General features: G+C 39.1%; 1 protein-coding gene across 3 annotated transcripts in view; it reads right to left on the bottom strand.

Moving 5' to 3' along the window:
• Nucleotides 1-24119, bottom strand: part of cadm2b (cell adhesion molecule 2b) — a 181709-nt gene that overhangs the window by 32965 nt on the left and 124625 nt on the right. For 2 of the 3 annotated variants that reach the window (XM_031297476.2, XM_031297477.2), the window contains exons 2-3: nt 23624-23650; nt 1917-2066 (exon numbers count right to left, since the gene is read on the bottom strand). In XM_031297476.2, the coding sequence (XP_031153336.1) occupies nt 1917-2066; nt 23624-23650 (177 nt within the window). The remainder of the gene's footprint in view (nt 1-1916; nt 2067-23623; nt 23651-24119) is intronic. The other variant, XM_031297478.2, reaches the window with a different exon arrangement.

The following is a 24119-nucleotide window of genomic DNA, read 5'->3' as shown; positions in this document are numbered from 1 at the left end:
GCAGAAAGGTGGACAACAAAGACAACGGGCAGAGACAACAGGAACAGGGAAAACGAAAGATGTATCTAAACAGACGGTAAAAAAGATAGCAAAACTTAAACACTGATAACAAGAAAATGCAACATAGCTACATTAATCTATTCTACTCACTGACAGCCATCTATCACCAGCTGTTCATCAGAGGGAGAGAACAGCCTGCCTCAAGCTCAGCCAATCTGCAGTTAGTTGTTGGACGGAAAGGTAGCATAAGGTTGAAGCTAACATTTTTCATTGGCTCCTACAAGAAGGCACAACAAACAGGAGAAGAAGGACAGTAGCAGCTCTCTGCCAAGCAATTAACTGGTGATTTGGCACAGTAGAGATTTCTTCCGAAGTGTCCCACCCTCTTCCTCGCATGAAGCCCGTGTTGTTCCACGCCTCCCGTTTCTCCTGATGTCCTCACAGGCATCGTATTAGTTGTGCCAATAAAGCTTTTCATTTGGCTGTTTAAAAGGAAATGGAGAGGAAGTGTTCCCATGCTTAGCCCTGGCAACCTCTGCTGAGTGGACTACATTCATTTTGTCATCCGTATTGCTCAGGAAAAGGATTCTGTCATGCAATATAAATGGCTGCCTAAGAAGGGCAAAGTGGCTCATACAGATTGTTCTCTCCAAGCTCCCCTTGCATGCTTATACCAGCAGCATTCTGGATTTACACGTGGATACAGATTATGGCTTTCTATTCACAGGAAATGAGACATGTGAACAAAGCCCAGTTAACTGGCATCATTTAGGTCAAAACAAATAACCACAAGATAAGATTTGAATGATTCATCATGTGTTGCATCTCTTCAAAGTACAAAGAAGTGAAGGGATCGAGGTTTTTTTCTGATAGCATTTGGTGATTTTCAAGTGGTCAAATATTAAAATGCTGTAACTTTTGTACACCAGAGAATACAGAAAAAATATCAATAAAAAAAAGAATGGTTTCGGTTCAATGACTTTTGCTTGAATTCAAATCCTCTGGACACATTAACACCATTCACACAAAAGTATGTATTTAAGATTTAGTTAACTTTTGCTTAATTGTATTTGGAGGTAATTTCATCTAATAAAACACCTTAGACCTCATTACTAAATCCAATAACTTGCGAGGGAGAAAGTATTTCTTCAAACCAGACTGTGACTCTCATTCTGTTGGTTCACTCCGGCGTCTCTCTCTCCCCTATCAATTTTTATTCAAAGGGAAAGTTAATCTTCAATCAGTGAACCAATGATATTGTATTAGCAGCTACAGCATAAATGAAATGGGTAATATTCTGTGAGAAACACTGACAGATGAACAACCCAACCCTTACAAGACCAGTCCACTGTTATACTCTCTTTCACCCCAATTCCAATTTATCAACTCCAGACTTTTGTCACCTTTAAATTGGATTTGCCTGGTGAGAGCACATTATAATTCATTCTGGCTCTGGCCTTGTTTCATGAGGTTGCAACAGTGCGCTTCCATTTCAGTGACATCCAAACAGCTATACAAATGTAGGGCAGCTAAAATGCTAATTAAGCCCAATCATCTTACAATCCACAGGCGTTACCGTGTTGTAAACAACACTGCCAGTGTTGCATGATTACAAAAGTTCAATTCAAAAACAGTCTATTTCTGTTTAGTGCGTGCCCTGGGACATTGATGGAGACATAAATTCATTAAAAGTCTGCTTCGACATCACGTGTAATGCATTTCCCTCTTATCCTGTCTTTTTCCTGTATTCATTCAAATTGTGTGCTCGCAGGCAGGCAGGGACAATTTGGTAGCTACATTCTGAATGTGAAAAATTGATGAAGAAGAGTCCTGTAGTAATGTAATCTGGCTAAGACATCTTTATCATATCTCATCACTTGATCATTACAGCCATTATCCTCAGGAATATTACTCACCTTTCTTGTCCCCAAAGAATAGGGTCTGTTGTGCAGGGTTTGACCACTGGAGGGAAGTGTTATCATTGTAATCCACACGACAGGTCATGTTGGCTGCGCCCCCCTCCACCACCGTCACATTCTGAGTTATGGGGAACTGACCTTGGCTACCTGTGGGATCATGAGACAGAGTCTGAGGTCATGGCTGTGACATGAATAGATTGCTGTTTAGGACTGGTTGCTACTGTCTTTTCATTAAATCACATTAATGTACCATTCAGACTTGACACCTTTCAAAGTTAATGTTCTGTCATCATATCGCCCAATTACATTAATGTCGTCATTACGTCCCAGTAAACCAAAGATAGCTTAATGAAATCCTGGTTGACATGGACTCCAGCCTTTCGACAGCTGTTGGTGCTAGAAAACAGTTGTTATTTTTTACGGTGGAAGGAGACAATGGTAGGTTTTACTCTCCCAGAGCGCCTTCCTCGCTGCATTATTGCAGGGCCCTAATTGGTAGCATGGCCTAATTAGAGCTAGTCATGTTCTGTTGTAGAGTCTAGAGCTGCAGCTGGGTGGTAAATCGACACATAATCCTAGACACTGTGGGCCTTCGATCCGAGCGACTGCCTTGCCCTGAAACAGCCGCTCGTCACAGTGTGCCGAAGACAACCAAATGAGGCCTAATCACCCAGCCTTGCTGGATTTTACCTTCTTATTCCACATTTGTACTTGTCGTCTCAGCAAAGTCCCCTAATTACATTGCAGAAGCATTTCCGTCCGGCCTGTATTTTATTGAACTCTGCCAAGCTTCAGAAACAGATGTCTAAAACCAATACTCTTTTGCGAGGGAATTGTGAGAAGACAAAGTGTGGGCTAATATGAGCTTGACCAGACCGGCCCCTTTAAGGCTGACAACAGTAAACAACAACAGTGTTAGAGCTCTGGAGCTCACGCTTGAAGCTGAATTTGCTGTATTTGCCTGGGAGCATTTCGCTGTCCACTGTCCTAATCGCTTTCTCTTGATTTCACAGGTCTGCTTTGTTTTCCTCTTGTAATGTGCCTGACTATGAAGGTGACATTGTCTCTGCCTCTCCCAGGCACTGTTCACCATAGGGACATTTCAACTAAGGGAGCAGCTGTCTGCCTCATTAGTCCAGCTCAAATGGGGGAGCAGAGGAGGCTGGGACAGCCAAAGGTCTGTGGACCTTCCTTGACCTCGGTTGTCCTGATGGAGACCACTGTCAGCTCGAGGTGAAGGTGAGGCTGACTATAAATAGTAATGGGAAAAGGATTCCAACAGTGCACATTACTTATCTGCTCATTACACCCAATCACATCAACAAACATGTCTCAATTTCATAATGTCATTATTACAATTATTCAAATGCACTTGGCTGGATGTCAGTTGGTAGTCCAGCAAAATCATGTCATATTAAAAAAGGGAAATGAGTGGGTATTGTGGGTAGGGGACCATGTGGAGGTGCTGCCCGTCTCCAGCATTTCCCTATTCACAGAAATGCTATTAAACAAAGTAAAATCCCAAGAGTGATGAATATCCCTCAAATTCTGGTTGGGGTATGTACGATCGCTTTAGCAAAAACTTGTTGCTGAAATTCATTTTATTTATGCCTGCGAGGCAAATTAAGCTTGTTCACATAATCGGTAGTAAGGTCGTGTCATAAGCGTGGTTTTCAAAAGAAGTGTCAGTGCAGGTTACTGTGCACTGCAGCAAACTGGGCTTCACCTAATACATTCATGAAATGCCAGTCCTGACATTCTGTAGCAGTCTAGAGTGTGGCAAATGCTGTCCTTTCTGTGCAAACATAATCCCCAGTGCCAACTACAGACTGTATTTCATTTTTTCTGAGATAGTGATTGGAGGGCGGTCGGCCTTCCTTCTACAGTATAGCACCTAACAAAACTCTAGAAAGCTACTACTACGGATGCTATACTGTGCTGTGTGACCTCTACACTGAGCTCACTTTAAAGATGCTTATGTTCAGGTGTGTGTGACAAGGAGAGATATTCCACAGCATATTTAATTTAACTTGTGGCACATTTTGTACAAAAAGATGTGGTGTCACTTTACAACTCTGTAATAAGAGGATAATAAATGGTTAATATCTTGTAATGGGGTACTGCCATGATAATAATGAAAGGTAACAACCAGTTAGTGAATGTACTGGTACAGTGGGGTTTCACTTTTTTAACAGGGTAATATGGAGGACAATAATGACAAAGAACTTATCAGTAATAATGAGGCAATAAAGACTTAAAGGCTTTACACACGCATTGTTCACCCACACGCCTTTTCACTTATTTAGCCTGGTTAAAAACTGTATGGACATGTGCAGACCGCTTGACTGACATCTGCCTCGACCTCCTGTTGGCATTTGCTACGGAAGACATTTCAGTGTCTATAATAATTGGCCAATCTATTGGTGAAAAGTATCATCCCCTATTAACGTAGTATAACTGAGCTGTATTATAAACTGCTATAAGTTGCAAAGATGCAACACAATGTGCTCCACGAGTTAAAAACAAATCATTAAATATAAGACACAATCTACAAAGCAGATACAGTATTTCAAAACATTAAATGAAAGCCAATATATGTGGGATTCAAACATTTCGGACTTATACAGCACCAATTTACATTTGGATTGTCTCATTTATTTATAAAAAAAAAAAAAATGACATCAGAATAAGAAGCTTTCAGAACTTTAACAGTAGCTGACCTATACATACTATAGGTAAGGAAAGATACAATAAAAGCTTGGAGGTAAAAGTGTAGATCAAGTTGAGCCATGGCTGTGTTTTCCTATAAAAGCCAACCCAGTGAAAGGGAACAAACAGTTCTGAGAGAAGTAATGGAAGTATGATGGGTGTCTGCTCCACTGATGATCCCAGACGACTCAGTGAAGTGCAGTGAAAAAATGAGGAATAATTGAGGAAGCAATTTTGCAATATGCCTTCAGGGAGGATAGGCAATATCTTAAACACAAAGCATATCACTTCTACAGGCTAAAGGTCTTCAATACTGGGCATTGCTGTATCCTTTTTCAAACATTTAGATGTATTGTACTGAAAGGCCAGCTGCAGTTTGACAGCCTGCACATATTTACAGTAGACAGCATGCAACCTGCGAGTGTCTGCTATGACGGTGAATAGGTGAGGTGAGAATTTTGTAACCCAAGATATCTTGATGAAAGTAGCTGTTGCCCTCTGAAACACGATTAGTGTTTGCTTTTTTCATGCTGGCAACTCTCCCCCTTTGAATCCACAAATATGAAGTGCTATCGTAAAAGAAACATTCAATATGTGATAAGACATGTCAGTGTTTCTCTCTCCCTCTTTTTCTTTCCAATCCAGCCTCTCTACAGCTTTCCACAGGGGAGGTTAAGACTAAAAAGATGAAATGAAACTCATTTGTACATAAAAATTTAAGTTAATCAATTAAAATCCAAGCTTTTTTATCGTTTTGTTTTTGTGTGCATGTGCTTTTCATCAAAACATTTCCAACATCCGCCTGCTTATGGCCTGAACCTTAAAGCTATAATTGGTCCCTTGGCAGTGCTTTCCCCTTTCACAATGTTTTTTTATGACGGTCACATGGATCTGAGAGCTGCTGTTTTTCTTCTTTTTTTTGGTGCTAAAGCAAAGAGCCCACTCCAGTGAAAGCTGAAACTGGCAATATCACCCTGAGCTGGGAGATTATGGTCCACATTCAGGTGGGCCACCAGCATACTGATCATCAGTCACAATGTCAGCACAAACGAGATTAGTCAAGTTGTTTGCTGTGCTTCACACAGTCAGAATGCTGCTGACACATCTCTCCACTGTGACATTAACTTTCATACAGAATCAAGTGACACTGGCTCATAAATCAAATATTTACCTGCACAGCTGAAATTAGGTTGAAATGTAAATATGGGGACAGAGGATAGCATTTTCCTTGTAAACACTAATATTTTATGATTAGATTTTAAAAGGGGAGCCACAGAAACAGATAGTCTTGCTAAAACACAGACAAGATTTAAATGCCTTCTCTTTATGTCTGCACATTTTAGCGTGGGATGAGGTCTGTGCAGCAGGTGTCGAGAATAAATATGAATACAGATGTTCAGAATGGCTGGCTGTTGAGTGTGCATTAATGATAAACTATTTCATTTCATCCCAACCAGCCTCTCCTCATTCTGTTATCAGAATGCAGCTCAGACCACAGCCTAATGGAATCCGAGTCTGACAATATAAGAAGCCAAGAATATGATACTTAGCTTATTGATTTTGTGAGTCTTGTGGCCTGGGTGGGTATCTAGAAAATGTGAATATGGAGGGAGACAGAAATCTTTATGACTATACTTGAAGGGAGGATTAAAGTTAGAGGAAGGGTTAGCTAATGAATGTAAATGAAGTGATTTATTATTATTGATGATGTGGAAATCTTTTGGTTCTGTTTTCATATGATTCTCATGGGAAAATCACAGCATGCTGGGAAACCAGGTCTGAAACGCGGATAATTTGAGAACCGTGTAGCATATATAATTTCACCGATTCGTCTAATGACCACTGATCCAGGGAGTGAGGCGAAAAAGACGAGGAACATCTCTGTTGAGGAGAACAGAGTTAGTGGAGGAAGAATGAGCCATACCACCCCAAAAGCCTTTCTCAGTTTCAGCTGACTGCACCAAATAATGGAAAGCAGTGCCTTGATGAATGGCTGGAGAGCAGTCAAGCACACCACTGCAGAATAAACTGTAAACTGCAGGCAGGATAAAAAGAAAACAAATAACTCAGAAAATAGTCCAAGAAATAGCCGATGCCTCCCATTCATTACGGAATAATAACAATTATTAATTTTCATATGAAATTAATTCCAGGCAGTTTATCAAACCACAAGTTCACCTCTGGTGTTTGGTTTTGCGAACGCTTCTTTGCAAATAGAGATGTTGAAGGTGATGGGCTACCTTCTGCATGCTAATGAGTCATGGTAACTTCATACTGTGCCTGCCAATGACAAAATGCCATATAGCAACATGTCTCTACAAATCACATTCTGTATGTATCCACACTGAAAACTGAATGCCTGAAAAAATTATTTGTTGGTATTACAATTAGGGATGCACCGAATCCAGATTTTTGGGGTTCGGCCGAATATCGAATCCACTGATTAAGATTCTGCCGAATCCGAAACCGAATCCTACTCCCATCCTCAGTCCATTAACACAGTAAACACATTACAGGTTTTTCTCAGTCGCTTTGGTACATTTCTCGACTCATCCTCGACATTTGCAAAACAGTAAGTGCATTTCTCAAAACAATTAGTACAAATAGCAAAACACCATGGATTACCTGCAAAAGCCAGTCTCTTGCTCAAAATCCTTAGTTCATCTCTCAAAAGTAAATATCTGTGTCAATGAACATGTCAGTGCCATCACAATGACAAGTCCTTGTGTCATTGTGTACGGATAAGACAGTCAAATTGCTTAGTCATGTTGTCAATATAACAGTGTACTCTGGAGGGATGTTCTGATGTAAAATATGGCTAAAGTTTTGATGACAATTATTGTAAATTGTAGGTTACACCTTAGTGTATGTGGGAGTTTGATTGCAAGAGACTGGACAAGATTCACATTTACGCTTTTACTGTTTGTACTGTGATTTGTTGACAGACCGTGTCATTGCGATACAGAAAGGAAAAGACAGCACTGCATAGCAGCACAAAGAAAAAAAACAAAATGTGAACATAGGACATCTCCTTAGGGAAAACTGTACATGCAGTGCTGTAGGAATTACAGTGCAGTCTTCCTACACCTCCTGACGTTCACTGTAACATTGTGTTGTGCTCTGGCTATATATATACTTGCCAGTTGATGGTTCATGAGATGCACCTTCGTTAGAGAAAGTCAAGATTCACCTGGGAGCAATTTACCAATTCAGGACAGATTTAGAAAAAAAGTCTAATGGAAATGTATAGAAATATGCTTGACAAATTATGACAACTTGTTTAACCATTTTGCATGTAAAGACTTATGCTATGAACTAATGTTGTGGGGGGTGAGACTATTCAACAGAGACCCATTATAATACATTTTGATCAACATGACATAAGCAATTGATAATATAGGGAACAGCAGAGAACTGTACATAACCATTTGCATGGATGTACCAAAGCATTTGCAACTTGTTCAAAGAAATGGGAAACTGCTTTTTTGATGTGCACAAGTGACACAATGATGTGAAGATTGAACAGGTAGTTTTGAGAATGTCAATTCTGATCTGAGAAATATACCAAAGCGACTCAGAAAAACTGTAATGAAGTAAACAACGTCCACAGTGTTTAGCTGTGACTGTCCTTCCTTTGCCGTACCTGAAGTTGCTGCATTTTGGCTGCTGTCTGTAGATTCCTTCATGCACAACTCGTATTCTTTCGGGTGTTTCACACGCAAATGTTTTAACAGCGGTGATGTTGTGTATAGTTTAGGGTCCTCGCCACCACAAGACAAATTGGCATTGCAAATTGAACATGTAGCTGGACTCGAATGACCTTCTTTTGACTGAAAGTACTGCCAAACAACACTTCTATTTTCCAGTTCCATTTTCACTTTCCCGTAATCAATGGCGGCATCATTACGTCGACCAGCGTGGTGCACATAGTGCAAGCGTAGGGTTCGGTGGAAAAAAATTCTAAAGGTTCGGCAGAAACCGAACCCCGTCAAAAAGCCCAATATTCGACCGAATCCGAAGCCGAATCCTGGATTCGGTAGCCTGGAAAAACTCTGACGAACTTCCGGCAAATTTGAGATTTGCTCTGCAAATCTGTCTGGCCGAGAGCCCGTTCCATCCCATTTCCAATTTTTCTAAATCGAGGCACCAATCACAACCGTTGAGGTGGGCTTTACACGATGACGATAGCGCAGCGACGGCGAGCAGCTTCTTGTTAACATTCAACATGACGGCCACCCACCAAAGCGCAGCAACCCGTTGATGCCGCTGTCGCTGCTACGTCACCCGGATCGTTGGTCTGATTGGTTGAAGGACTATCCAATTGCGCCCGGAGGCATTTGAGCGGTGTCCGTTGGTGACGCCCCTTTGGAAATAAGCTGTGAATTAAGCTTGCCCAGACCCACTCTCAGTTACGACTGAGAAGGGTCTGGTGTCAACTATTCTATGGATTCGGTGCATCCCTGATTACAATGTGAAGGCTGCCTCTATATTAAGGTCTGCATTAATTGTACTTTCAGGTCTGCATTAAGCTGGTCAATGATTACAGCTGCGTTTCATTCATTCAACATGTCCTCCTTCACATCCCCTAAGCACTTGCCCTTGGGGATTCTCCGCCGCCATCTTAAGTTTCGTTCCATTTGTCTGAAAAACTGAAGTGAACTTGGTGAGATCGACCCTCGGAGGGCTGAGGGAGCAAGTGAACAACAATGGTCACTCCAGAGGTGGATATCAACCACAATGCATTGCAGTTATGCATTTGGTACAAGAAAATACATCCATGGTAAGGTGGCAGTGATGTACAACTGCTAAAACTCCTGTTGCTGACCACCAAAGAAGGAAAAGATGAATAAACACATTTCGCATTTCGTTTCCTCATTGAAATTTTTACTGAAACATGTAATATAGCTATCAGTTAATATATACTTTATACTTTTCATTTTCTGATAGTTGTATGTGTGATTTCTTTATTTCAACATTATCTGTAAATGCATGGAAGAAATTCAGTTTTTGCGAGATAAAGTTTAAGCATTAATATGATTAATCAATTCAATTCAATTCAAACTTCCTAAATCTGAAACTCATGCAGCTGATTACCAAGCCTCATTGAAATGAGTCTGCAAGTATTTGATGTGTAAAAAGCAGTACTACCTTTTATAAATAATATTTTTATAGCGCCTTTCATACAAGAAATACTTTACAATAAGGAAATTACATGCCAAGCAGACATAAAATGAATATAAAAACGGGAATAGAATGCGATCATTAATAGAAAATAACATTGAAAATAAAACCCACTTGAAGCAGTAGCGTAAGCCTACAACTGACGGTCGATCCGTGTAGTTTGGGCTGAAAGTGAACAAGGGCAGATGCGTTCCATTTCAATCCCCCGCTCCTCCCCCGCCTATACTTTCCCTCTGCTCTCTGCATATTAAAACACTAATGAAACGCAGCCTACACCTGGTATATTTATGAAATTGTTGTATAACAGAAATGCACACACTCTTAGAATCAAGACTAAATTGTTGACGTGACAATGTCATGGCAATACCTTTGAAAATAATGCCCAGGTTATTTTATTTATGGCACTAAAACTAAATGGTCAATTAAAAACAAGAATGGATGACGGAGTTTTACATTCTTGTTTCACGCAAACACTTATGACACAACACGTCTTCACCAAGGAGAAGTTCTCTTGCAAACAAAGCAGTAATCTGTGATTTACATACACTTAATATAATATAATCTACACAATTTTCCATTTTTTTGGATGTGGATTCAAATTTACCTCGAATTTCAAGCAGCCATGATGTAAAATATGTAATTATGTCCATGGCTGTCTGTAAACAATTGCTAAATCTAAAAGAAAAATGTACCTTTTTTTTTAAACACAGAAAATAATTTTCATTCTGTGTACAAAGTAAATGCTGTGAAGCTGAAACTTGAAAGTTCGGAAAAGAAAATCAAATATCTTGCATTAATACTTACAAGGTATTTAAATAGACAATAGACTCTTGAGAAAATAATAATTAATCACTGCAACTGCTGTGACTTGACAAAATTGTAATTAATTGGCTAACTCTAAACGGCGTGGCTTATTTGCCAGCACGTTGGGAGAAAAGGAAGTTGAACATCCACAGTGTATAAATATTCCATTTAATTAAAACTTGAAGCCTCTTGTGGTGTGCATTCCTTGGTGGAGACAACAGAAAATAATGGAGATTGCTGCCTCCCAAGTGAAACAAATACAGACAGCTCTCAGTTCCAACTCAGTGTGAAGTTTTCTAAAAGTGTGGCTTACATTTTGCTCTCAACATCCTGTTGGATTCTCAGTGTTACTCCTCTTTTACTTTTGTTGGAATAACTTATCTTCACTTGGCTCATTCACTTTCGCCACAATAACTAACAACTCACATATGACTCATCCACCAGTTCAGCAGACATACCTACTACATTCTCAGAAGGTCACATAGGTTGTAACACCAACTACATTCTATGTTGTAAATAACTCCAGGACTAATGGTTCTGTCCCACATTTAACAATCCAGTATAGCCTCCTCTAAAGAAACCCAACCTTGATTCAACCTTCCTTACTAACTAAAGACCTATATACTCATTGCTTTTTTATCCCAAAGATTCTGGAGAAAATAATTTCAAAAATATATTATTCTGCTAAGATGTGTGCTTCCTTACGGAACCCCTGAAAGGAAAGGATGAAAAAAATGTTTTTTGGGCATTGTGGCCGAACCCTAAGTCTCCTACGTAAGAGATAGTACCTTGTACGTACGAGATAACTTTGACTTGTTAATTATTGTTAATTTTTTGGGCTTTTCTGCCTTTAATGGATAGGACAGCTAAGTGAGAAAGGGGAGAGAGAGGGGGAAGACATGCAGGAAATGGTCACAGGTCGGACTCGAACCCTGGACCTCTGCGTCAAGGCATAATCCTCTCAGCATATGTGCGCCTGCTTTACTCACTGAACCAACCCGGCCACAATTAGGCTGTTTTGAGGTCAAGAAAGCCGTCTTGAAGAGCTTAGTGCATGATACAAAGGGAAAATTAAAGTTCAGCCAAATGAAGCATAAACAAAAGGTTTTACCTTCCTAGTTAACAATAAATGTTTACTGTAAAACATAATGGAACTGTGCGGTGCCGAGTAGGGTTAAACAGTTTAGATAGGCTATGTACGTCTAATGAAATCATTTTGTGAGGAGATTCTGTGTTTTGGTAGTTATCGCCATAATCTCTTTTAGGCAATTGTAAACTCAGCTGCTTGCTGAGATACATAAGAGAGATAAACTTGCCAACAATGCCCAAAAAAACCAACATATTTTTGAGAAATGACTAAGATTTTTTTTCAGCACTTAAAACATCCCGCTCAATTGTATTAATTATTTTATATGAGAGCAGATACAGATGAAAAGTGGACTCTGGGAATACTCCAAATAGCTATGAAACAAAAATGTTTGAGTTTTCTATTGGTGATCCAGATTCAGTTACATGTGGCACACCAAGGCTCAATTCTGGGACCAATTGTATTGTCATTACATCATATGTAAGTAATACATTCATATATTTTATATATAACTTTTATATTTTCTTATAACTGCCATGTCTTCTATCAAGGTTCTAAGGATCAAGAATGTTGTACGCTGTACGGATTGTAAAGCCCCTTAAGGCCCATTTGTGATTGGGTTTTATGAATGTTATTGACTCGACTTCTTTATCTGTTGTAGCAAACAAGCACACTCAGAATCAGTATAACATTCAGCCAGGCTTTTGGCCAGGACTAAGTGAAGTAGCCATATGACACGCACTTTGGCAACCATTCATTTTTTCTTTTTAAACTGACAAGATTTTATTGATAACTTTTATGGTTTGTCAAGGCCTTGCCCTCAGCTATGTCTCTGACCTTTTGGCCCCAGTGCAGCTTTAACACCACAGGCAGCACTCTTGGCAGTTGCTAAATCTAGGCTCAAGATGAAAGATGACTGGATTTCACTGTCAGGACACCTATAGGCTGTGGAATGTCCTACCAGACAAGCTCAGACTGCTATATCAGCATCATCATTTAAAATCACCTCTAAAATCCTATCTGAAAAAAAGGCCTTTACAAATTAAAAAAACAAATTGTTTTATTGGTTGTTTGTTAGAAATAGTGGTAATTGTACCAGCAGCAATAATTTAAGTACTAGTTAATACTTTTTCTAATTCTGTTGCTAGAACAATAAAGACTGTTAATGTGGTAAAAGCAACAGTGTGAGGTAGAAAAGGGACACATAAAGACACTCTGACAATAGCAGAAATGTCAAGGGAAATAATGGCGGATCAATGCAATAATTCAGATTTCTTTAATTGTTTCTTAGTATTTCCCAATAAGTTTATCAAAAAGGGACATGAGAGAGAGTAGAGGGAACTGTGACAATTTTTAAAGATTATTTTTGGGGCATTTTTTAGGCCTTTATTCAACAGGACAGCTGAAAACATGAAAGGGGGAATGACATGCAGCAAAGGGCCGCAGGTCAGAGTTGAATCCGGGCCCACTGCGTCGAGGAGTAAACCTCTATATATGGGCGCCAGCTCTACCAACTGAGCCATCCGGCAATTTAACATAAGCTAAATTCAGATCAGTGAAGCTAGTGTATAAATGGCTCCAAAGTTATTCTCAATTGTCCACTTACAATATAACCCCCATACCAACACATTTTCAGGATCTTTTATATCCTCACATTTCTGCAAATAACTTATCTGAAGTAATGAAATACAGGTGAATCTGTTTCAATCAAACTGGCCTCTGTCATAAAATTCTTTTTATTTTGGCAACTTGGGAGCGATAACAGTGGAAAGGTGCTGGGTTTAACCGGCCCACATGGGGATAAGGGGGTGAAACTAAACACATAAAATGTCTCTGTTTGGAGAAAATCTAAGTTTACAGTTTTTTAGTTCAACTTTGAGTTGAAGCCAGTGTAAATCTGATAAAAAACAAAAGTAGCATAAAGTGAAAATTGGCAGCTTTTCATGTTTCACAGCACAATCCAGATCAATTTACTTAGGACACCCCATTTCATAGTAACATAGTTGTAATGTTATGAACGCTGTATATCTTCTTAGCAGTGTTGTAGTCGAGTCACCAACTGTCGAGTCTGAGTCGAGTCTCGAGTCCCCAGTGTTCGAGTCCAAGAAGAGTCACTAAAGAAGAGTTTGAGTCGAGTCCGAGTCGAGTAATCATTACCTGTGTTTGAGTCCGAGTCGAGTCTCGTGTCCCCAGTGTTCGAGTCCAAGAAGAGTCAAAGTTGAGTCTGTGTTGAATGACAAGACTGCCTACATTTCTCCACCCTGGCACCTTCAAAGAGCTGATACTAATAAAAGAGGATCTACATTAAACAAAAATGACACCACTGTCACGATTGCAAAGGGCGTTTATTTACTGACTTTTTTCTAAACAACATTTAGCGGTGCTCTTTTCAGCATTGGATGTATAAGTGTGTTGTCAAGCAAGGAGAGCGAGCGGTAGCGCTGTCCGACTGAGAAGCGTATGTGTGGCTGTGAGGAAAAAGCGAGAGAAAAGAAATCCCCAAGACGATGTAAAGTGAGTTAACAGTTAACAATAAACAAGGAGCTTCTCAAGACATGATGGCTTCATCTTTTGTTAATACTGTTGGTGAAGTAAAGGGTGTTACCCCCAAAAGAACATCAGCCCCTGGATGGAACGTCTCCCCAGCTGCTTCCCGGCCGGTCTTGGAGCCCGAAACAAGAAAAGTGTAACATTTTATATCCAATTTGTATAACCTATTTAGTCAGAAACTTCATCCAACATCTGAGTCCTTTTTCATGAATGCTCAAGTCCGATTTTATACATCCTCGAGTCCAAGTACAAGTCATCAGTCCGCGAGTCCAAGTCAAGTCACGAGTCCAGAGAATAGAGTCTTGAGTCGGACTCGATTCCAGAGAGTAGAGACTCGAGTCGGACTCGAGTCAGAGTCCAGGACTTGAGTACTCCATCACTGCATCTTAGTATATCATCATGCTTATGGTGGAGAATATGGTTGAAAAACATATCTTTATTTTAACAGTTCAACAGCACTGGTTTCACTATTTCCCTGGACAGAAGAGCTGATGTTTCTGTTAGCCCAAACACTTTCCAACTGTACAAGTACAGTAGTGCAGCTCTAAAACTATGCATTTTAAAAATACAGTATGTTCTTGTAAATAAAATGTTTAATTACTTTTTTGGTATAAAAGTATAAAGTACTCATGATAAGGTCTCTCATAATGCCTTTGTACAGTACTACATGTAAACCCATGTTAGTTTAGTAAATACACTCACCGGCCACTTCATTAGCTACACTTGTTCAACTGCTCGTTAATACAAATATCGAATCAGCCAATCACGTGCAGCAACTCAATGCATTTAGGCATGCAGACGTGGTCAGGACGATCTGCTGAAGTTCAAACCAAGCGTCAGAACGGGGAAGAAAAGTGTGACTTTGAACGTGGCATGGTTGTTGGTGCCGGTTTGAGTATTTCAGACCCTGCTGATGGGATTTTCACACACAGCCATCTCTAGGGTTTACAGAATGGTCCAAGAAAGAGAAAATATTCATTGAGCAACAGTTCTCTGGGCGAAAATGCCCTATTGATGGCAGAGGTCAGAAGAAAATGGTCAGACTAGTTTGAGCTGATGAAAGGCAACAAATAACCACTTGTCACAACCGAAGAAGAATCTCTGAACGCTCAAACCTTCAAAGCAGATGGGCTACAGCAGCAGAAGACCACACCGGGTGCCACTCCTGTCAGCTAAGAACAGGAAAACCGAGGCTGCACAGGCTCTCCAAAATTGGACAATAGAAGATTGGAAAAAAATTGCCTGGTCTGATGGGTCTTGATTTCTGCTGTAACATTCAGATGGTAGGGTCAGAATTTGGCGTAAACAACATAAAAGCATGGGTCCATCCTGCCTTCTATCAACGGTTCAGGCTGCTGGTGATGTAATGGTGTTGAGGATATTTTCTTGGCACAGTTTGGGCCCTTTAGTAACAATTGAGCATTGTTTAAATGCCACAGCCTACCTGAGTATTGCTGATCATGTCCATCTCTTTATGACCACAGTGTATCTATCTTCTCGTGGATACTTCCAGCAGGATAAAGCGCCATGTCACAAAGCTCATATCAACTCAAACTGTTTTTTTTTTAACATGACGATGAGTTCACTTAACTCAAATGGCCTCCACAGTCACCAGATCTCAATCCAATAGAGCACCTTTGGGATGTGGTGAAACGGGAGATTTGCATCACGGATGTGCATCCATATATGGGCCGTATATATTAGTTATGTATATTTTTGTTATACTTAACCTATTTTCATTAATATATTTGATTGTAATGTTACACAGCTCTGTTTACACTTTATGCTAGTAGATTGTTTATTTTCAATTTAGTTTTTATTTCACACTGACTTTGGCAATGTAAACGTCTGTTTCCCATTTCCATAAAGCCACTTTTAATTGTATAGATTGGTAGTTTGGCTCCTTTGATCGAATTGTGTTCACCACTATGTATTTCTTTTGCCTTTGTTTTAATAGTTGTGGTGTGGCTTCATCTTCTTCATCGCTTTACATTTACCTGGCAGTCCTAGCAGCGCAGCAGAACCATGCATTATTTATTTATATTTAGCGTCACCGCGCCCACCCTCTCATAACTCTGGGCGGCCAAAAAATTAACAGATCTACAGCAGATCCCCTGAGCCTTACACTTTGATTCAGCATCGTTAATGGGGCACTGTCAGACGGTTGTTAGCACAGAGCTGGACAGGATTCAACAGTGATAGACTCCGTCTCTTCCTAAGGTATTTTAAAGACTGTTAATATGACTATCTGCTTTTGTTTGTGTCTAAATGATTTACTGTGACTTGTGTGATTCTTCTTGCAGAAATGCACACCCTAAATAGAGACTTGGGTGATTCATAATCTGTACACGTTCAAGATAGCTTATGTTACGATACAATATTATTGCTATTTTAAACATGTTGCGATATCCTGCGATATATTGCAATTTATTACCCTTTTTAACTTTGTCAACATCTGTTTTATCTAAAAAGGTAAATTTCTGTTTGTTCATCTCACCATTTAATAGACCATATGACTCTACAAAGAAACAATTTGCACATCCAACAATTCTTCTATGCAGGTGAGTTGGAAAATATCACATTAGACTTGAAAAAAGGAAGATCCCGCACTTTGCTCTTGCTAAAGCATCACCATTTATTGAAGAAACTAACATTTTGGCCCCTCTGGACCTTCGTCAAGGAAACTCTTGCTGTAGCAAGAGCAGAGTGCAGGATCTTCCTTTTTTCAAGTCTAAAATGATTCTACTACCAAAAAGTTAAATTCTCGTGCAATTTATTTAATAATAGATCGATACTTGGCATCCGTGTATCGACACAGTATTGCTACGAAAAATATCGCGATACTATGCTGTATCGATTTTTCCCCCAACCCCTAGTAAAAATGTAATCATAAATGGATTCAAACGCAGTAGTTCTCAACCCCAAACTTGATGCAGCAGCTCAGAACGACCCATAATCAGGCCTGAGAGTGTATGTCTCGGGTTGTCCAGATAATGGCTGCCTGTCACATGATTCTCCACAGGAGTATTGAAATTATTGCTTAGTATACCATTTATGTGGTCTTCCTGCCAAAACTAACAACACCGCTCCCTCAAAGGGAGTGACTTGGATTTGATTAATGCTGACCCTTCTGTGGAGGACTACTGAAAATGAATACACACAACCCTCCATTCTAAAACGATCTAACCAGTTCACACAATGGTTCAAGAAATCTACTACACTGACATCTCAGCTCTACGAATCTCTCTCTCTGTAGTTAGAGAATTCTGGGTGTATAATTCTTATCATAGGTATCATGTGTAAATTACTATAATAGTGTGTATAGTTGTAAAAATGTCAAAAAAACAACAGCTTCTGCTATGAACATTAGGTCTGCCTCTAGCTTAATGGTTAGAAACAGATAGCAAAACTGAATCTTTCAACACATTAATATTCCATAGTGTATGTTACTGTGTGCACCGACTCTCTTTGAAGCATATCATAAACAACATGTTCTATTCACTAGAGTCCAAATAAGACCACTTCGCTAGATGTTGCCAGCTTGCAGAACACTAATGCATGCAACCCCTCACTGTCTGCCACAATTTTAAATGATCTTGAGATTGCAGCTTAACAGCTTCGTTAATAGCTGGTACTAAATGTTTATTTGTATAGGGCATATGGTTAAGATTGTCTGAGTAGGGCAAGTGAATGAATTACGTGAAATTGACAAAATATGTCTTATCTTAAAAAACAAGAAAAGAAGATACAAAGACCTTCTGATGAAGTTAGCATGCAAGGCAAAACTGCAGACTTCAACTAAAAGATTAAAAAGCTACAGTACATTATAAAGTACAGTATATAAACAATATCTATGCATACAGGCACATTGAGTGCGAACAGCATGATGATTCTGACTTCACGTTATTTAAATATCTGAATATAATAGGCCTGCCGACACATTCATTAACTACCTTAAACTGTAAATGTTGATAAAGGAAATGCTTTGAAAATCAATGGTTATGAGAGTAGATAAGACAGGCTGCTTTCTTTCATCAACTGGGCCCTGAAGTAACCCAATCATATCTGATTGTTTTCACCTCGAGTGACCTTTTCTGAACAGTCTTAAGAGGAGAAACATGGGCACAAACATATTTCAAGTGATTTATTTCCATCATACAGAAAGGTCATATCTGTCACCAAAAACAATCAGTTACGCTGACAGTGTAATTTAAGCCCTATTGGTTCAACATCAACCAAAATGCTTCTCATAGTTATGGAAAACCTGCTGATCTGAGGCACTCAATTAGCCGTGCCATTTTAAAAGCTATCAGCCTTGTTGATTGGAGAGATTTAAGCAACTATTTAAGGGCAGCAGCTAATTAGCACTAAATCTAGATCAGATCCATTAACTGCAGCTAATCTTTAAATTACCTGTCCAAAGTGATCCATGGTTGAAAACTGTGCAACTACTGGTTCGAACTTGGTCAGCATTAGATAATGTCACCATTTAAAATCAACAGGGAACATTTGAAATCTTACTATACAGGCCTTCCAATATGCAATTCATTTAGTCATAGAAAATCCATATGTAATTATGGTAAAAGCAAAGGCTGTGATTACTTTTGTCCAGATTAGTAATGTACTCCCTGTCACTCTCTTTCACACCCCATTTGCATCAGACAATAAAGTAAAAAAGGAAGGAGGCTGGAGGAGTCATTATATGTGCAGGTCACTTGAGAATTATTTTTTTATTCAGATGCAATCCAGCTGTTGTTTCTATCTGAACTGCTGTTTTCATTCCAGGTGCAAATGGCTCCTGGTGTTTGTTTTTTTGTAAAATCTAACATGAATCTTTCTTGCATTAAATGTGTTTGTGTGGAATCTTATCAAGACACATTTGACTGCATTCATCCTTTATCTGCACAGAGATTATAGTGGTTTTCTACAATGCTTCCATCAACAGTTCACAGCAGATAGTTCACAGCAGATCAGACAGACACAATGCACATGTTGCGATGACCCATGGCATGACAACTGTGTATCAGCTCTGTATTGTATTTATAGTCGGCACTGATAGTATGATCTTAAATGATGCAGTCAGCTGATTGAGCTGTTACAGAGGCCGATGCAGCCTGTTAGAGAGGAAATAACCAAGACGGAGTGAGCTGTCTGTCAGCTTTACCTTCCATCAAAAAGGACATTTGGTGCCTGTTACTGAGTAGCACCTGAGCAAAAGTGAAGCTCCCTCGACTCAGAGGTGGTACTGAGCGCCGTCCTCCCCTGTGATTTGCCACAGTGGGGGAGGTAGAGGTAAGGGAGGGGGTGGACAATCACAGAACTGGCAATAAATATCCCTGCTGGGGGAAACTCTTAGTAGTGTTTTTTTCTTGCTGTGGAGGAACAGGAAAGTGGCAATACATCAGCTTCAGAAAGTGGGCCACAAATACAGTACTGTCTCCAGGTGAACAGGAAATTACAGATTCAACTGGTTTTACTTACACGACTGATGTGCCTCAAATGAACGTTGGGATTATGTTTTTTGTCTTGCTTCTAATAGTAATTAACTCAACTCTAGAGGACTGCTAACAGACTGATAACTGTCTAGGTTCATAAAGACATTGACAGGTTATATTGTCAAGTTGTCATAACCAAAACATCTCAAACACTGCTAACTGCATCAAAAGTGTCATAGTTTACCAAATGGTGCTAAATTACAACAGTCAAACATTCATAAAGACTACTTCATGTTCATGACCGGTGTCATGTCATGGTTATGACGGTGTCATGTCAGTCTTATGCATACCCCTTCAAATAAAGTGGTACCGAATGCTTTAATTGATGAGAATTCTGTGGAACATAAGCTTGATTGCGATTCATGCGTCAAACTTGTAATAAGTATGGATTTTAGTGCTGTCAAACGATTAAAATATTTAATCGCAATTAATCGCATTGTCACAGTTAACTCGCAATTAATCGCACATTTTTATCTATTCTAAATGTCCCTTGATTTCTTTTTGTCCCATTCTTTTTTCTCATTTTAATGCTCTTATCAACATGGAAAAGTGGATCGGCTTGCTTTGTGCTTTTGTCGCCTGGCTTTGACGAGGGGGGCGGAGAATTGCCATCAGCTGTGTTCTTGGCCATCAAGTGGTATTTCAGACTGGACGTGCTCAGTTCACAACGACAAAACACACAGATCACTTTGGTCTTGTCAATGGAACCATTTGGCAACTTTTTAAAAGTAAACTTTCCATTCAGAATCTTATTGGCATCCATTTCGGCGTCTCGCGCTCGCCATCCACTCAAAACGTAACTTTAGCCTACTACTCTTTGGCCAGCTCGCAAGCCGCGTGCCTGTTGTTTTGTTTCCGGTCTAGCTAGATCCGGTGTGGTTTCTGTAGTTTTCTAATGTTACTAGTTGTTGCAACAGCATGTGAAAAAAAACTACAAAGTTTGTTAGGCCAAAAATAACGATCTCGCGATTAAAAAATGGACGCCGTTAAAATGGGTTTGCGTTAACGCCGTTAATAACGTGTTTAACTGACAGCACTAATGGATTTCCTTTAAAATGTTGAGGAGCCAATGAATGAGGAGGGAATGAATGAGAGTAATTACCACATGCTCTTCAAATATTACTTACACTGTTCCGTGAGATATACAATACGCATTCATGTTCCATCGCCACAAAGCCCACTGTGTTATGTGTTCAGAAATATGTTTTAGATGTTCAATAAAACCTTATCACACTAAGAATCCTTGCCCTATCCTCTTTAAATGTATCATAACCTCTATCAGAAATGCAATTAAATTCAGTCTTTCTGAATATGCCCTTCATAATGGTTACATAACACATTTGTAAAAACAACCACTATAATTTCTGCTTCATGTCTGACCTCTGCCATGGGGTTTACTACTGATAGAGTTGCTGCATTTGTTTCCTATTTGCAAAGAAATCACTACTACCTTGGTACTTCTGGCTGAAAAACATGAGTCTGGGATGGCTGTGAAATACTGTAGTCACTCATGAGGCAATTATCTTCAATTTAGTCTCTTTAACCCTCCTGCTGTCCTCGGGTCTAATTTGACCCATATTCAAAACGTTTCTACATCAGAAATTTGGGTTTCTTTCAACCACTTTGTCAAAAAATAACATGGATGGTTCCCTACAACCGTTACTCTTCACAAGTGAAATAAAAGATCAGCTCAGTACTTTCATTGAATTTGGATGTTTTATTCAATTTTATAGCATTTGGAGAATTTTGAAAGAACGTTGAAAAGAGTGACAAAAATGTCGGAAATAGCTTCAAAAACGTGGGGAAAAAAACAAAAAAACTTCAAAAAAAGCACAGGAAAAATGTGACAAAAACATCGGTAAGAAGTGACAAAACAACGTATAAAAAAACGTTGGGGAAAAGCGACAGAAGTGTCGAAAAAGATGACCTCAACGTTGAAAAAAAATAAAAAGTTGCACGGTCGACGGGAAGACAACACAAGGTGCCTGTCTACATTTTAATACATAATTTGTTCTGGCACTGGTCACTGGTCAAAGCATTGCTTTATGCGCTCACGTGAGTCCTCAGAGAGAAAATAAATGTATTTGTAAGGTAGGTCTGCTCCATTATGGAAAAAATCATAATCACGATTATTTTGGTAAATATTGAAATTCCGATTATTTAACAAGATTACTCATTGACTTTTGGAAAGATGTTGCAATTATTGAACTTAAAAAAGTTAAACAAATCAACAGTGAAAACACCTAAAACTATGAAATTTATTTAATACTTCTCCTATTTGAACATTTTTGTTTTCATTCAGAACACAGGACAAAATAAGAGTTTCCTTGTAAAATGTAATGTGCAAAATAATTGTTTTTCTCGATTATTCTGTTTTTGTGATCATTAGGAGCCGAAATCATAATCACGATTAAAATTCTGATTAATTGCACAGCCCTGTTGTAAGGTGTTGCTAAATAAATCCAGAGACATGTTTTCCATTATAATGACATCTGCCAGAATGATCTTTCTTCCTGGCTTCTTGGCATTACATTTTAACAGTATTACATAGCAATTATAAGCATGCAATAGGAAAGCTGACAAAATCTATTAATCAATATTCAAAACTGATACATGTGGTTATATTCATTATCTTCTTCGGTATTAATAAGAAGTTATTAACCGTAATTAGGGCGCTGAAAGTGCTTCTCAACGTTGATCGAGATTCCAAAAGGTGCGGATGCTGAATGTGTATCTTCTGTTAATTAAAAACTAGCCCCCTAATTACTTCTGTAATTAGAAAACACTGCATTTTCAAAAAGTGTGGAGAAAAAAAAAGAGAAAAACCCTCGGTGTTCATTCATGAACATTAACAACATTAATCATTGAGTTTGGTTCAAGTCATGTCAAAAAAAAAATAAAAGAACAAAAGAAACAAAAACACTGGCCTGAATAAAGCCTGAGCATATGATGTTAGGAAGATATGTTAGAATGCTAGATTTCATTTTACTGTATAAGACAGGAAAGACTACAATATGCTCATCAAATGTCAGAATGACAAGCAAATACATTTTTTTTTTCATCAGTAACAATGCTAAAACTGGCATCAATAACCATGCAGGCAGAAAGTGAGACACTGGGGTATTTGTGTTAGGATGCTACAATAGTATCATCCAGCAAGAACATGAACAATAGCAGAAAATGAATATCCAAATATGAAAGGAAGAGAACCGGTCTGTGAATCATCAAATATTCTGTAGCAGGATTATTTTTTCTCAAACGGTAAAAGTAATTCGTGGGTGGGCAGCAAGAAAACATTTTTTTTCTCCACTCAGTGCATAATGAATTTGAAAGTGACAATTCATTAGGCAATAGATCAGATTAAATGGCAATGAAGTGAAATACACTACCAAATATCAGGACAAAGCATTCAGTACTGAAGGGCAGCGGTAAAATAAAAAGTATGAGAAGCAGGCTTGTGACCAGAAGGTCTGCAGTTTGAGTGCACAGTATGTTGAGGGAAAATGTGGGTTGGGAACGTAAATGAGAAACATTCTCCTCCCTCATCTACCGCTGAGGTGTCCTTGAACCAACAACCCCTCCCAGCTGCTCCAGTGGAGCAGCACAGTGGCCAAATAGAGGGAAAGCATGACTGGGTGAGGCGGGCAGCTCCCTGGTGTGAACGTGTGAATCTATACATATGTGAAGCAGGTTGTATCTGAGAAACAGCAAGCATGTTCAGCAAACCTCTCCTGGAGAAATAAAGCTTAAAAAATTCCCAGCGTATGTTGATGCTTCCCAGGCTCTTTGGGGAGATAAGAAGGGAGATCCAAACATTGTTTATTGGGAACTGTGCACAACATAAATCATGTAGCAAGAAAATGGAGGCAATAACTCACCTTTCGCTTTGCTTTTTGTCCCAGCCACTGATAGCATGATGGGGTAAAGCAAGGAAACAGCAGGTTAGATAGGTAGCACAGTATGAAGGAGTAACACTGATAGCGTCATGATTATTTGCCCTACCCATGGTGACAGGAAGTGTAAGAATACATGTTGGAATAGTATTCATTTATACCCTACTGTGTCATGACATGTCAAATGTTAAAACTAAACAAGCAATACAACATTACTAAGAACCAAAACCAACATGAATACTAATATGAGTATCTGGAGCTGGTAGTTCACAGAATATGATTACAGTTATTTACACACAACTTAGTGGAAAGACTTAACACTCCAATTGTGTATCTGCAGATTAATTCACAAGTACTCTCTGATATGACCTAAATGATACACTTTACTGTATGTGATAAAAATAGATATAATAAGTGACCGAAAAGTAGTATCTAACTATAAATCGAGGAACCACTGTGCGTGCGTGTGTTTGTTTGTGTG

Source organism: Sander lucioperca, chromosome 5 (genome assembly GCF_008315115.2).
Source record: "Sander lucioperca isolate FBNREF2018 chromosome 5, SLUC_FBN_1.2, whole genome shotgun sequence".
Lineage (NCBI taxonomy): Eukaryota > Metazoa > Chordata > Actinopteri > Perciformes > Percidae > Sander > Sander lucioperca.
Note: the sequence above shows the minus strand (reverse complement) of the source record. Positions and strands in the feature narration are given on the sequence as shown.